This window comes from Ruditapes philippinarum, unplaced genomic scaffold (genome assembly GCF_026571515.1).
Source record: "Ruditapes philippinarum isolate M1 unplaced genomic scaffold, ASM2657151v2 ctg5292_1_1_1_1, whole genome shotgun sequence".
NCBI classification, from domain to species: Eukaryota; Metazoa; Mollusca; class Bivalvia; order Venerida; family Veneridae; genus Ruditapes; species Ruditapes philippinarum.
Genome location: NW_026851604.1, coordinates 67806 through 85561, shown reverse-complemented (window position 1 = coordinate 85561; position 17756 = coordinate 67806). Strand labels below are relative to the sequence as shown.

At 31.2% G+C, this 17756-nt stretch overlaps 1 protein-coding gene across 1 annotated transcript; it reads left to right on the top strand.

Annotated features, from left to right (window-relative positions):
* The first annotated feature begins 6560 nt into the window (after positions 1-6560).
* On the top strand, positions 6561-12564 carry LOC132758375 (E3 ubiquitin-protein ligase TRIM33-like). Its single transcript, XM_060750075.1, has 2 exons — positions 6561-6748; positions 11306-12564. The coding sequence occupies exon 2, from the start codon at positions 11308-11310 to the stop codon at positions 12562-12564; it is 1257 nt and encodes a 418-aa protein (XP_060606058.1). The 5' UTR covers positions 6561-6748; positions 11306-11307.
* Positions 12565-17756: the final 5192 nt, after the last annotated feature.

Below are 17756 nucleotides of genomic sequence, written 5' to 3'. Positions count from 1 at the left end.
TTGACATTTCATAATGTGCTTCCGTCATTTACTCATCATCTAGTTGGCTCTTCTGATTGAAATTTCCAAGATTTAAAATGACGTCCAGTACTTTTATTTGATCAATAAAATTCTCCGTTGTAGTTTATTAATGTATCAACACATCTGTTTTCTAGCTCTGTTAAGCAGTGCTTTTGTTGTTTAATAAATAAAATTCTTTCTTTTTTCCGGTACTGTTTTTCATCGTTATTAGTAACAGGAGAAATCAAAACCATATTTTTCATAGTAACGTGAGGTATTTCCATGACAATTATTCCAGTCCTTTCCTGTAACAACAGCTCTTGGTAAACGAACTGGCTGGACTTTGAAGGTTTCGTTTAAAAATGATTGCTTTTTCCAAATCCTTTGCTGGATATTATACCATTGGCTTTTCCTTCTGTTAACATGAACACATTTATGATTGTTGACAGTAGTGGCACTTGATTTTTGCTTTGCTGTTAATGATACTATAGGACAAACTGTTTAGTTCTTATTATTTGTTATAAGAATAATGGAATAAACACAATCTTCTTATAAAATGGAATAAACACAATCTTCTTATAATATATTTGTTCTTATTGCTTCCATTTTTCCGGATATTTGTTATATATCGTTAACTTATTACACTTCAATCACTGCAATCACTTCACATGAAATCTCAAAACTCAGCTATACTAAAACAAACGAAAATAATTATGTTTGATGGTTTTGCTGGATGTATATTCTTTTCTACTTCTTTTACAATCTTTTGATTTAGTAGAACTGACGGAATACAGAATTGCCGACGTTACATATAATAAACATCATGTGTAAATTACTTTCAGAAAAAGTCTTCCTTATATACATAAAGGGCTTTTAGACGGAGCCCCTAATGTGACATTTTCCACATTTTTTCCCCGGAACTTGATTCGTTTTTCCTAAATATTAATTCGTTAACATTTCGTAAAAACGGATTAAATCCCGGGGAAAAAGTGTGGAAAATGTCACCTCAGGGGCTCTGTACTTTTTCACATGAACATTTGCAAGCTAAAGTTCTGGAACTCTTGTGTTTTCCATCTGCTGATTAAGGGTTTGTATGCGCGAGAAAGGGAAATCGGACTATTTACCAAATGAAGAATTTTATTATGGTCACATAATAAGACAGTTTGGTATAATTGAAGATTTTCAAAGTCTGTGGATCTTGCTTCAAGACAAAAAGACTTGGAAATTAACCTCATCATCATATAATCATTAGTTTATTAGCACCCAGTATTATACACTCACGTCATAATGCATCATATATAATGTTTGAAAAGCAAGTTATTATCGCACCGAAGATAAACATCCGAAATAAAAATACATATAAATGTACACAACCAGGGTTTATATAAGTTTCATTCTAATGTTCATTTTCAATTTTAGACATATTGCATTGAAAATCATCAGTGTATTTCTCATTGATATAGTATGAAAAGGTGACGTGTAATTGCTTGATAATTATTACAATGAATTGTTTTACAAAACATTATAATGCAATGTAAAACACGATAATTATTTATGTAAAAAATCCAATTAATTCATTTACGTTTGTCGACAATAACTTGATATAGTGGTAACGAATATAAATATAATATGATATAAATATGATTGCATGACTTTTAGTCAATATATATCTAATCTTAGTTAGATCATATGATACTTTTGCTTCTATCACGTCACGTGACATTTATAAAAACACTACTTCCAACAATAAATGCAGTAACAGTTTTCTGTAGTATGTGAAAAAGAATTAATTATCAATAGCTTAAAAGTCTTATTTCTAGAGCATCGCTTTTAATATAATAGATTTACTGCACTTAGTTTAAATCTGCATGCCTCCAGATGAGTCAAAATATTTCAAGAAAATCAAAACTGAGAAATATATACTACGATTTTAGTAAAAGAAAAATGATTCAAGGTTCAAGTAATATTTCACATGTTAATTTTTTAGTATTAACAATTATATTTCTACTGCGTTACTAACGCAGTAAGGGCTATTTATGCATATTTTGGCCACCTTTTGGTAAGTTACGTGGGTTGTAAGTGCCATTGATAAATTGCTTCCTTTTGATTATTTCATAACATTATACATTCAAATACATTTTCAAAATTTTCATGAAAATAAGGATGAATCTGGAGGTGTGCTGCTTTAAAGGTGTACACAAAATAACACACTATATCGACTATTATCAGCCTTAAAATCTTATTCATTGAGCTTTAAATTTAAGTGAATAGATGAATTGCAGTTTATTTATTGGATGAATTAATTGCTAACAAAATAAAACCACTATTATCAAGCTTTGAAATCTTATTTATCAGTTTTTATGTTTAAATATGTAGACAGAAGAACCCATAACTATCACTATTCAACAGTTTTCCTTCCAGATCACGGCAGTTAAAAACAAGAATGAATATCAACAAGGATAGGACAACGTTCAAAAGATGCAGCCCCCTGACACACCCATGCAGGGCACCCAGACGGTGAAAGGGTGAAAGGAGAAGGACACTCAATGTGTAAAACAACAAAAACCAAAACGGACCTACATTGGAATCAATGGGACAAGGGCGAAAAGGGGGTGCGGTAAAAAAAGGAGGAGGGGGGCCGAGAAAATACCTTCTATCAACGACAATCAAACAAGGCAAACATTCAAAACAAGTGACAATACAGACATAAAAATTACGTGAAGGAACACAGAGGGGTACCGCCTTGGAACGGTCATTGGTAGTTAAACCACCGGGGAGTTTTAACCGGTTTGAGGCGCAAACCTCACTCTTAGCCCCAATATGTTAATAAATTACACGAAAGTAGTGTAAATAAAATTAAAAATGTACAGTCAAATGACCACTACCAAAGTACTCGATGCCTTAAAAGAAAGCAGAGCAACAAGATAATCACATACAAGGGCACAACGAAGCAAGCTAGAACACGAACATTGAGACAATTCAGTCTCAAAGGGCTATTGATTGTCTATCATAGAATCTCCTACTTAGTCCGTAAGATGTAATAAAGAGATGAAAGCGTAGCGTCCAATTGTAAAAGGGTTGAATACTAAGCATGCGGTATGCCTTAAAATAATTGGGTCATAACATCTTTTAATAAACCGTTTGACAATTGTTTAAAATTTCATCACAAAATCACTGGTTATTGTTGGTAGTTTGCTGTTGTCGGTAAGTTTATAATTGAATTTTACTTTATGTTTTAACAACAATAGAAAAGCAGAAACAACAACAACAGAAAACATTGATTATATGGACATAAATGACTGAATACAATTAATCTTTATTGTGTCCCTTTAATATGATATTCTTAAAACAACATTTCATATCTTTGTGATAACAGCTCCATTAAAGGCCCATTAAAGGCAAGAAATGCATGCGTTTTTTTTTACGTTCTCAAAATTTTTTTTTTGTTTATTTTTGTTTTTCTGTTATAATTTCCAAAAAGTTGCTCATTGACCAATAATCTGAACCATGCGTGCTTAAGTTGCTATTTGACAATTTACACAACTATAGTGATTTAGAATTTAGGTATGGAAATCTTAATACTACTTTAATTGCAAGTAAGACACAATATTTCACATACTTTCTTTAGATAATAAGCTTCATACATGCTCTAAACCATTATTTGAATATGAATAACCATACGTTTGTTTCTGAGGTATTATTTGCCTTTAGTTAATATCAATTTTATACAGCTATTGAAATGTACAAATCAGTCAATAGTTAAACTGTTATAAATCGATAAAAACATAATGTACACTGAACATCTGCGACGCTTTTGACTTAATTGATTTTTAAATGTTTACTAATGATCACTTACAAGGCTATACATTCAAAAGTTTTGAGATGAACGGGAGATATATTTGAAATGATACGAGCCACAATACAAAAATCAATTTTTGGGCATACTTTTTAAGAGACGTTTTCGATTAAAGGAAGTCATTCTGCGGCATTAAGCTGGAAGGTCACAATGTTTTATTAGATTTTTAAGAAAGAGTGATTTATAATAATTATTACTTAAGTTTAAATTTTGAAGTTTGGACTAGTTTTATCTTGTAAACTGAAAAGTTAGACCTGACAACTTGAAAGGTAAACACACATTTTATTTTATATAATATTTATGTGTTTAAACATGCTAACATTGATATGTAAGTTACTCAAAAAAGGAGTTGATCATTTCATTACGCTAGGGGATGTAACTGGTCATATATTAGGACTGTTATTCGACCTGTTTGATTTATGAAACATTTTACATCCGGCAATATTACATTTAAATATATATTAAATAGAATCTTGGAGCGTATGAGGTATGGCTTTTTAATCGGCCTTTAATTATCACAGTCCCTATCATTAAACTACTTTGCTGAATCTTTATTTGCAATATTCTTAATATGACAACATATGAATAAATTTACATGATACACAGTCGATAAACGGATTTACGAAATGTTCTCATTCGGATGTTGCAAACAATCACAAATTTGTTAGTGATTGGTGTATGTACTTTTTCTTAAGGAAATTTTCCTTATTGGATATGCCTGTTTAACAACCCATTTAGTGCAGTTTTTTAAAAATCAACTTTTATCATTGGCACAAAACACGAAATATCTGTCGAACTGGTTTCAGATTTGTTTTTTTTTAGAAAAAATGCATGCTAGATGATATACGTAATTCATTTTGTAATATATAACCTTGTTATTATTATATTTTCCGAAAAGAAAATTACTTATATTATTGACTATACTCTGAAAATGTGCCGCACGTGTAAGATAAATATTGTATATTTTCTTGCTAACTCATAAAAACCATTCTTTTTTGCTAGCTCTATTTATGATCTATCTTATGAGTTCATGTGGTTACTAAAATAAGCTGTATCCCTTCCGTCGAAACCATTTGGTATCATTCAGGTTTTAATTATGGACATATAGATATATCATCATAGAAATTTTAGTTAATTCAAACAAATAAGGATGGGATTTCTAAATAGTTGCTATAAATCACGAAAGAGGCCCGGAAGATGTAACGCAATTTATTTGCTGATGTCGCAGGAGGTGATGCAGTCATGTTACCAAGATTGTTCAGAATTTTAGATTTTCTTAGCTTTCCTTGATGCACTGCCGATTTTTTTATTTCACTTATTGTTATATGTAATCAACGAATTTTTAGTATATGCACCGTGTAATTTTCTGATATAAATCATTATTTGATTTAATGATATTAATGATATAAATTGAGCTAAGTTTTCATATTTTAAGTCCAAACGTTCCATATCAAATTTATATTGTACTCTTTATGTTTTCCTTGTTTCTTTATTTTTCCATTTTCTTTGTCAGAGTCCTAGAAATTCGCAAGAAGTCATACACATTTATTTTTGAAGCTCGTAAGAGGTCATACAGTGTCGTTACAAGAAATCATACAGTCATAGTTTATCACTTTGCTCAGACGTTTAATGATTTTGTCAATATGCGTCCGTAGGCGTTACTAACAAATATATCTTTGTTAAGAATACTTATTTGCTTTTCCTTGCGCTAAAAGTCCATCAGAAAAAGTATATAAATTAATATTAATAACTTCGCATACTCTCATTCAGCTCGCAACATCCGGTTTATCAAAAATTGATACATAACTTCTCAATTTTACATACTTATCATTAATTATAAAGGGAGATGACTTTGAAATATAAAGAGCGTCATAAAATATATAACTTCCCTTGCAAAAAACTAGGACATGTTATTAATATATGTTTTCGAGGAATGAAGGGAAGGTTATCTGGGCCGAAAACTTGTAGGTCAGTTTTAAAAATATATAAAAATATTTATTACCCTTCCAGATTTTTTCTGCCATTTTGACTGGATATTGATCACCCGAAAGAAATTGATATAACCGAGCCAGACGGGTAATATACACACTAAATTTCCCCGTTTGGTACCCAACGTTGTAAACAACATGCGCTGAGGTGATGCGCGTATGGTTCGATTTTACGCGGTGTAAATTCCGATTTAAAAGCACTTTTTAACTGTCAAATGATCAATATTTACCAAAGTAGAGTTATGATACATATTACCATCAGTATCGAAAACAAATATGACCTTGTGAAAGCTTGAAATTAATTACAAAAAAAAGTGCGTTCAATAGACTACTCCTTTTCTCTTGTTTACTTTCGTTAGGTACGGGAAAAATACGTCATGTATTTATGTGACGTCATGTTGTGACGAAGACGTATCCTAAAGGGAATCTTATTTCGACGTTTCATTTGAAGCAGCAATGATTTTTTAAAAAATCGTCTAAACTCGGCAGGGTAGGGTAATAAAATTATTATTTTGGTTTTGGAGTGATATATGTGGATATATTACCTGCCAGGATAAAATATCACCCGAGCCTAACGGCTCGGGTGATATAAAATCTTAACAGGTAATATATCCACATATATCACTCCAAAACCAAAATAACATATAATATTTTATTTGGACTTCAAGTAGCTTGGAAATAAGCACTGTAATTGGCTGTGCTTTAAACAGGTGCAATGTTCTTGAACAATGTTATCTTACAAATTACCTGTACTTATCAGAATAATGGGAGATAAATCTGGAATGATACAGGCGACAAAATAAACTTAATTTAGAACATGCTATTTATAGACGTTTTCCACGAAAGGAAGTTAATCTGCTGCATTCAGCTTAAAGGTCACTGCGTTTCATAAAATTTTAGAAAGGTAGATGTTATAATCATTTACTTAAGTTTAAATCTTGAAAACTTTGGAATCGTTTAATCTGGATTGCTGTATAGTTAGATGTAGATGTGAAAACAGGTTAACGTAATCAATACTTTTAACATACACTTAATTTGATATACAAATGTAGTTTTGGCGTGATTAAACATGCGAAATCGATAAACAGTTTAGTAAATTTAGGAGCTGAAAATTTAATTAAACACGTAACGTATCGTCATCATAGTTTGGGACTGTTATCGAAACAGTTTGATTAATGAAGAACTATATCCTGCAATATTTCATTAAAATATTTCATAAAATCTGGAGAGCGTATGATGATTAGCTGTTTAATTGAACTTTATGTATCACTAGCTCTACCATTATGATAATTTGCTAAACCTTTATTTGCACTTTTATAAATATGGCAACATGTGAACAAATTAACAAGATACACATAAGGTTAACGGATTTATAAATGCGTTATATCTCATTTGAATTTGAGTTGCAAGCTGTACGTTGAAAATGAATTTTTTTCGTGATTGATGTATACTCCTTTTCTTAAGGGAATTCTCCTGATTGCTTATGCATGTTTCCCACCCCAACCAGCTGAGTTTTATTAAAATCAAATTACATCACCGGCACATAACATGAAATGTATATCGACCTGGTTTCAATTGTTTTTTTTTCTATTCACGAAAAGCATGGTAGACGTACACAATCCATTTTTACTTGCAGTTAATTATATTATCTGAACTGATGTGAGTTCACGACATTCGTTTAGACACAATGTATGCTCGAAATGTGATGCAAGTGTTATATCAATATTTTATGTTTTCTTGCAAACTCATAAGAAATTGTCTCTGAATCTTACTTTTAAGATCTGTATATGAATTATTGCGGGGTAACTTAGTGACTAAAACGAACCTGTATCACTTCAGACGAAATCATTTGGTATTATTCAGGTTGTGATAATTATACCCACGAAACGAAGTTTGGGGGGGGGGGTACATAGGAGTCACTCGGTGGTCGGTCGGTTGGTCGGTCGGTTGGTCCAGCCGTCTGTTGCATTTTCCTTGTCCGGAGCATAACTTGAAGACTTATGGCTGGAATTCAAAACAACTTCATACAATTATCAATCACATTGAGAGCACAAGAACCATAACTCCATCTTGTCTAAATATAGAGTTATTGCCCTTTTCCTTGTCCGGAGCATGACTTGAAAACTATTGGTTGGAATTCAAAACAACTTCATACAATAGTCAAGCACAATAAAGGAAAGTGCAGTGTACAAGAACCATAACTCTATCTATAGTAATTACAGAGTTGTTGCCCTTTGTTACTTTTCCTTGTCCGGAGCATAACTTAAAAACTACTATTTAGAATTCAAAACAACTTCATACAATAGTCAAGGACAATAAGAGGAAGTGCAGTGCATAAGAACCATAACTTTATCTAAAGTAAATACAAAGTTATTGCCCTTTGTTACTTTTTCATTGCTTTTTTCTTGTCGGTCAGCATAACTTTAAAACCACTGGTTTAGAATTCAGTAAAACTTCATACAATGGTCAGGCACATTGAGAGGAAGTTCAGTGCACAAGATCCATAACTCCATTTTTTATTACAGAGTTATTGCCCTTTGTTACTTTTTCCTTTTCCGAAACATAACTTGAAAACTACTGGTTGGAATTCAAAACAACTTCATACAATGGTAAAGCACAATAAGAGGAACCATAACTCCATGTAAAGTGATTATAGAGTTATTGCCCTTTGTTACTTTACAGTTGCATTTCCTTGTCTAGAGCATAACTTGAAAACCACTAGTTCAATAATTCAATAAAACTTCATACAATGGCCAAGCACATTGAGAGATAGAGCAGTTCTCAAGAATCATACCTCTAGACCTATTACAGAGTATTTCGATAAAACTTCATCAATGGTCAACCACAGTGAAAGGAAATGAAACGTACAAGAACCATAACTATCTTTAATTGCCGACAACCATAACTCTATTCAAATTCTTTTACAGGGTATTCTGTTATTAGTTACTTCCTCATTTCCGAAGCAGTCTTGCGGGGGTATTTATCACATTTAGTGATAGTTCTAATTTTAATTGTGATTATGGACATACGATATAGAATAGATAATTCATCGTAATTGAAACAAATAATGACTAAATAATTGCGTTCAAATCACGTTAGATGCCCGCAAGATGTACCGAACATTTATTTGCTAAGGTTGCAAGAAATCATGCAGTCATGTTAAAAAGATTGGCCAAAATTTATAAGCTGTTTTTGCTGCACTGTCGATTTTTTTATTTCACACATTATAGAAACGTAGCCGATGAATAACAAGTATTTACACCATGTGATTATTTGATCTAGTCATATCAATTGTACGAAAGACCGGTAGGGCCATTTCAACTTCATGAATTCCCGATTTCATCTTCATGAATTCACAATTTAAACTTCGTGAACTCCCGTTCTCAAAATACGGAATTCAAGAATTCACGATTCAGCTTCGTGAATTCACGACTTCAATTTCACGAATTCACGATTTCAACTTCATGAATTCACGATTTCAACTTCACGAATTCACGATTTCAACTTCATGAATTCACGATTTCAACTTCACGAATTCAACTTCGTGAATTTACGATTTCAACTTCATGAATTCACGATTTCAACTTCATGAATTCACGGTTTCAGCTTCACGAATTCACGATTACAACTTCACGAATTCACGATTTCAACTTCATGAATTCACAATTTCAACTTCATGAATTCAACTTCGTGAATTCACGATTTCAACTTCACGAATTCACGTTTTCAACTTAACGAATTCACAATTTCAACTTCACGAATTCACGATTTCAACTTCATGAAGTTGAAGTCGTGAATTCGTGAAGTTGAAATCGTGAATTCATAAAGTTGAAATTGTGAATTCTTGAAGTTGAAAAGCTGAAATCGGGAATTCATGAAGTTGAAATGTCCCTACCGGTCTTTCCTACAATTGAGCTTAAGTTTCATATTTCAAGTCCTTACTTTCCGTATCAAATTCATTTTGTACTTCATAAAGTCTCATTTTCATTGTCAGAGTCCTAGAAACTTGAAATCATACATTAATATTTGTTAAACTCGGAAGACGTTATAAAGTGTCTTTGCAAGAAATCATACTGTCATGGTCTAACACTTTACCCGGATTTTTAATGATTTTGACAAAAAGTGTCCCTCGATGCATTTCACAATACATGTATATTCTGCTCGGAACATCCAGGTGATCACCAATTGATACATAACTTCTCGATTTGACATACTTCATTATTATCATAAATTATCAATGGAGATGACTTTGAAATAAAAGAGCTCTATAAAAAGTATACGTTTTCGTGGAAAGGAAGTGAAATTAAACTGGGCCGTAAAGAAAAATGTTATTAATTTATTTTAACCGTGTAAAGGTGGGATAATAATACTGTTTCAATAAACACTGCAAAATGTGAGAAAAGGTTTTTTTTCTTTACATTTGTTTCTTTGCGTTTTACATAAATACCGGTGAGAAATATGAGGAAATTTATCATACCATTTTCGCTAAAGTGTAGGTTATGATATATTTTGACGAATTGTTAAAACTGAATAAATAAAAGGATTAATTGTAAAGGATTTGTGGCCCATTGCTTAAGGACATAACAATATTGAAATATTACTATGCAGTTATATGTAGAATTTAACATGTCGTTACTTTGTAACAGATATTTTTGTTGATTAAGGGAGATTACCTAGTACTGGATTGCTGTACAAATTAATTAAGACAGCGTATATTGTGTAATTGTTCTTGAATGAGGTATCTTTTTTTCAATTAACGCACCTTTATTTTCTTTATCGCTGTTGTTGACTTGAAATTTATTTAGCTTTTATAAAGGATTCACAGTCATATTAGTATCTCAATGGTCATGACTTTTTAATGTGTTGATTTGTAATTGAATTATGATCGGGGTTCATTAAAGAGTTAGATTGGTTAATTGATTGTTGAATGATAGCTGAACGAATATGATAAATATCGTTTAACCCAACAATTTTTGAACATCAAAATTTTATCTATTGGTTACCATTATTAATACATAAGAAATAGAATAATGTTTTCACAGCGTAAAGCAGATAATGTTTTTTAATATCAATTAAGGTCATAAATCAGATGAGATATTTTTTTATTGGAAAATCAAAATGCTACACAGCGACCGATTAATCAATAAATATAAATAGTTTTTCATTTGGGGTTAAATAAAATGTAAGTAAGAAAAAAAATCTGGAAACAAAGTGAAACCCTTAGTGAACCCTGAATCACAACAAAAGTACATGAAAATTGCAGACTCGGTTTGATTTAGCCTGTATATGAGGGATAATGAATATGTGCAACATTCCTCACGCCCTCTAGCACCAGCTTGAGCGGTACTCAATTCTCAACACTTAATAGTGCTGGCAGATTTCATTATACGCCATTTTGAATAATATATCATTTTTAGAAACAAGGAAGATAGTGATAAAAGTTCTGTATTTTGTATTCCAGGAATGGCCGTATCAGGACGTAAACAAGTAGACCTGCTAGGATCAGTAGCAGCAGGATCAGCAGAAGATTTTGATCACTGTTGTGAGCCATGCCTTACCACAGGGCAACATATAGAAGCTCATGGATTTTGTGTCACTTGTCAAGAATACCTTTGTAAAAATTGCCACGATGTCCACAGAAAAACAAAAGTCTTACGAAATCATCAAATTTTGCAGCGTAATGATTTTGATAAGATTCAAACTACAAGAAAATCATACAATGAATGCACTGAAATGTGTCAAGTTCACAAAAAAGAGATAATAAAATTCTATTGTCCATCACACCATGCACTCGGATGCAATGACTGCATAACTTTAGGACATAGAACATGTAAAGTTGATTACATACCTGAAAAGTGCTTAGGTGTCGCAGATGGGAAGGAATTCGATGACGTCATGCACAAACTCGGCGAAAAATTAAAAGAAGCATCAGAAATTTCGAAGAAGGCTAAAGGCAGTAGAAGCAACATAAATGATTACAATAAAGAAATCATCAAGGCGATCACTGAATTCCGAAAAGAAATAAATGACCGCCTAGATCTGATGCAAAAAGATGCTTTAGATAATGCCGAGAAAATAAAGTCCAACACAAACAAAATTATTCAGCATGTCCTTGATACATGTGAAAATATGATTTCCGGTATAAAATGCTTGCAATCAAGTCTTCATGCAAGCAAATCAAATCATGAACACTGTCAACTGTACATTGACATGAAGCGGGCAGAATCTACACTGAAATCAGATGAATTACATGAAGAAAAAGAAACATTAATGCATACCAATATGCACTTCTCATTTCAACGAAATTCGGAACTCGAAACATTTTTCTGTAAGAAAATGATCTTCGGTGAGATTGTCGATCATTCTCGTTATGAATCTACAAAAGGGACGAAAGCTGTTGATCGTCTGATTGGGAAAGGAGACATCAATGTTAAAACTTCATCAGATACGAAGGAATGTGTAATCTCAGGATGTGCAGTTCTCAACACAAATAAACTAGTTCTAGCTGATAGTGACAACAATAAGGTAAAATTGATATCTATAGAGAACAGACTTGTACAAGAAGAGAAAGCTCTAGCCTCGCGGCCAATTGATATTGCTGTAATGTCTCAGGATCAGTTCGCAGTAACAAATGCCATTAAAAACCACGAGATAGGTTTTGTCATGAACAACAGACGACAAAAGCTATCCATGTTGTCCGCAGTATTTAAAGTGGAATAGGTTAAATGCTAATGGTATAGACTTTAATCAAGGGAATCGTTTTAAATGTTGCTTGTTTGTATCCTTCAACTGTGCAATTTGTACTGAATACAACAAGGTGATATCCTGAATAAACATCCCTCTGAAGTTTTCTTTCCACCTGGACTTATCTCCCGTTATATTGCCTGTGAGAAAGGATTCCAAAACTTCTGTTATAATTCAAATTAACTTTCCGTACAGCAAGTGTAGTGAGTGTATCATTACAAGGGAAAGTTACAGCTACATATAAACATATAGATCTTAGAGGACCATGTGCATTGTTGTTGTTAGATGATGGGTCATTACTTGTCTGCTGTTTTAATAATGATTCAATTCATAAAATAAACGGAGATTTGAAGCAAGGGAAGACAATGCATAAGGATACAGACTATCTGCGTTCAATATGCTACAGTTCATGCTATTATGAGGTCTATGTTGGTGGCAAAGGAAAGCAGTTGAAAGTTTTTGACACACATTGATATTTTTTTTTCATATTTCATTTGATTAAAAAACGACTGAATACATAATATTTGATAATTGTTCTTTATTATAGAAAAAGGTAGACTTATATTAATACTTTATAAAAGATCTTCATGGTATTTTTTCCAAGGTTACATTATAAAACATAGGTTGAACTATCTTACATCATATTCACTTTAAAGCATTGTTATTTTTAATTATCATATAAATAGTTTAGGGTTTTACATTTTATGTAAACATGTGGCTTTACATGTTTAGTTCACGATATTAAGATGTTGATCTGAATATTTATTTCATCATAATCATAATCATCATGTTCATCATTATTTTCATCATCAGAATCATTAATAATTACTATTATCATTATATTATTATTATTATTTATTATCATTATTATCATTATTATCATCATCATCATCATCATCATCATCGTCGTCGTCATCATTATTATTATTATTATCAATAAACAAATATATTTAGAAATATATACATTATATATATAAACATATATTTACCATACAAATGATGATACGTAAGACAAATGTAAGGTGAACTTAATAATAATATTTCATATATCAGATAAGGTTGATAATCCTTTCACCAATTGTAATTTTTATCATTGATACAAAAACTGGTATAAGACCTGCAAAAATGGCGAGATTAGTAAGGGTTATATTTCAAATAACTTTAAAAACATGGTCATATATCTTGTCATACGTCTTTACAATGAATTTTTTACATTTTATGAAAACTGAACATTGCTTTATATATTGACAGCAATCATGTATATAGATTAAATAAAGGACACGATTACATGTCTGTAGTATTATATAGATTTAACAATCTCATATTGCTGCAAGCCTCACCTTTTATTTTCCGCAAAAACGAACAAAATTCAAAGTTGTTCAGTAAAAACAGCCAATGCGCTGAACTTATGACGAGAGAATTTAATGAATTATTTTATAGTGAGATACATGTCAAGATATATGTTCAAACTTAAATAAGTACCGATAGTCATTTGAGTTATTGCCTATGTTTATATGCAATCTATGTTTATATGTTTGTAGTCGGATTATAATTGATTAAATGCCATTTACAATATCATGTTTGATTAAATGCACACTGTTGTTGATCGTTTCTCATTATAATTATGAACTGAACCAAAAGAATATGTAAAAGTTGTTACAAATTTTAAAACGTAATTGTTGTTTATACTAATTGATACCACAATACACATAATCAGAATACAAAATTGTTATTATTTCCTTAACTCAAATGCATTTCCGTGTCACTTAATGCATTAAAAAACACTCCATTATCTTTTTATATAATATACATTTAAAACTTAAGAAATGTGAAACGTTTTGCTAAAAGGTCAACAACTATCACATGATAAGTAAGTAGATAGATAATATTTTAATATCACATGAGACGTTGCTTCGTCATAAACAACCAAGTTTAACATATTAATTTTTCTGTCGTTCAATTAATAATGATTTTAAAGTGTAAAGACAAATGAGAAGAAAACTTGATTAACACATATGGTCCATAAGCAAAGAATCAATAAAACATGCCATCAAATAAATCATATATGGTAAAATGACAAATATTCTATATACATGTATCTACAATACAAATATAAGATTTATATTAATTTAAAGACATTATACATCCGTAAGCCGGTTGCGATATAGTTAAGAAATGCAGGTGTGCCCTATTATTTAATAGGATATTTACTTTTTTTATTGTTTTATTCTTGCTATTGACTGCTTTAAGACACATTAAAAATGTGACCTAGAAGAACAAGATGCCTTGTGAATGTGCGTGTTATACGTACGTTTGTGAAATTCCTTCCATGATACAAGCATAAGAACATTTTAAGATTGTTGCAATTTTAAAATTAATAGTATACATATTAAAGTGAAATATTGACCGTACAACCTACCAACAGGCCGAAGTGACTTAGTTTATACATTGACGGACTTTGAAAACGCATCATTTTTATTTCTGCGTTTTTATATAGGGAAGAGCACATTTGATTCTTCTAAACATTTGCATACTGAAGGACACATGTGTAAATAATTATCTGTTAATGACAAAAATAAAATGATATCATTTTTAGGTTTGTGTTTTCTGTTGTATTTTGCACCGCCGATTTTAACACACGTTTGGTCATTTCTCGGCAGCTGATCAACTAACCGGCGTTCCTTGATAACTTACCAGTAATTACCATTTTCTCAAGTTTCTTATAATTCCACATGAAATGATATCAAAACTGTTCTCAATTATTCCCAAATAATATCTATATATTTGACTTAAATAAACATTATGTATGGAAATATACATGTTTAATAAATCAGTTTTTAAATGTGTTCAGTAAGTGAGCGTATTTACTATCTTTATGCCATTAATATGTAAAAGTACATAAAACACAATTTAAAAAATCAAACGCAGCTTTGTTATTTTTTTATCAATTTATAAACATTATTATTGCTATTCCTTTTCTAAAGACATTATCGGTGTCACTGTCACATGTTTGACTGTTTCATATCCGGACCTATGTACCTTTTAGCAAAAGGTTTTATGAAAACATCCTTGTATTTTTTCAACAACACCAGTTTTCTTTTCTTTTACTGTATTGTATTTTCTATAGTGTTTTTTGCATGGAGTTTATACAAGTAAAGAGTTTTTTAAAACATTTAAACACAACATTCATCTGGTCACTATTAAACATAGCTTAAACGATTAGTTTGGAGATCCATCCGTATGTTAGGGTAAAAATATTTTAGCAAATCGAAAAAAGACGATGCTAACACATGCTAAAGAATTGACGCGAAGGAATCCTTTATTCGATTGTAGTTCATTGTAATTTATTTTTTGATATGTTTCATTCATCAATGTGTAAGCAATTAAAACGACAAAAACAGCAAAAATGCATAAACATTCCAGACTAAGTTTATTGAGTCTGTACCTGAGGGATAACGGTTAACTGCAAAAACCCTCACGCCGTCTCGCATCGACTAAATCATGATTATCATGCTGGTAAGTTATCTATCTTAATTTAAAGGTCAGTATTAGCATATTTGTTATGTTTACGTTGTTAGACCTCCAGATAATAAAACATGTGTTAAACGTAATGTGAGGCTACTGTGATGACGTTACATATCTAATTGGTGACAGCCATATAAACGATTTATGTATATAAAATAGAACCTTAGAAAATAATTAGAAATATCTAATTTTATTAAATCAAAATTAAAAATACAGTGAATAGAGCCTAAATTCTATTCAGACCTATCCAAATCCTTATGTTGAAAAAGGATATGTTTCTTCATTGATGAATGTTTAAGCTGCCTATTTTATTGTAAAAAATTATGATATGCGTATTTGTTAAAAAGTTATTAAAAAATATTCTTTTTATTTTATTCTTTTGAGTGGATTATTGATTAATCTGGAAAATTATATTTGATTATTTCGCTGTGAAACTTATCAAAATATAATTTCACACTTCGATGACGAGTCTACATGTACCCTTTTTAAGATTCTCCCCGTTTTATTTTTATTTACAAAAAGCTATGCTGAAGCTGATAAATTACTTTAATTTCAAAAGTAATAAAAAAAAACTTACTTCAATTCATTCAAATTACCAATCACGAAATACCGTCTCATTTTTTGTTTCATTTTTACAGTCTGGAAAATACACTTCCTTCCACATGGTAAACTGTCTGCAACATTTTCAATTTTGCCGTTTTTGGCGTTCGTTCTGTAAGGATTTTTTATTTTCTCTCTTATTTTATCTTAAGATCAGCATTGTTTGTGTCGTGTGAAGGCCGAAAAAAGTCGCAGTTCAGGGCTGTTATAATTCGATTCATAAGGATTTTCAGCATAATTGTTAAGCTCATGAAAGATATAGCTCTATATATTCGTTTTTATTTTTCTTCTTAGGTGATTCCAGTGTCCCTCACTTCAATACTTAATTACTCTTAGGATATGTGGTCTGGGTTTTTTAATTTGTCTTTTGACAGTTTATCTGTGATATGCAGGCTTCATTAACTCTGATCCTCTTTCAAAAGTCCATTTTGTGTTGTCCCGACCATTGTTTTTCTCGTTTATGGCACATGCATTATTTTATTTGGGGACCATACACCCCTTTTCATGGAATGGCACTAACTTTTCAATCGAAAGGTCCATGATAACACATCTGTGGATGTTCCCAAACTCCAAATTTTACTATTTCATGTTAAATGTTAAATACTGCTTAAGCTGGTGCTTGGGGGATAACGGAACATGCACTTCAAAGTGGCTTAGATGAATAGGTTCAATCAAACAGAGCCTACAACATTTTAAATTTTGTAGGTTTGAGCGTTCTTTAGGGATTCTTTATTCTCTCTTAATTTGTCAGACAAACAAACAGGCTAACGATACAAATAAGACAAAAATAAGTCCTTAAGGAATCTAACATTTGTTTTAAAGTTTTAGACTCTTATCCATACTTAAGTTTTGTTTTTGAAATAAGCTTTTCTACAAGTTTTAATCATTATTAAGTACTTTGTAATATATCAAAACGTATTACACTGCAAAGGCATGTTTGGTGAATGATCATAAGTTACAACTTACAATACTTTCAATATTCATATTTGAATAAAAGAAACATTGGGAACAACTGCCAATTATTTACAATTTTCAATTAATAT

Excerpts from the sequence above, each read along its gene's own strand:
- LOC132758375 (XM_060750075.1), top strand. The coding sequence starts at position 11,308 with ATGGCCGTATCAGGACGTAAACAAGTAGACCTGCTAGGATCAGTAGCA.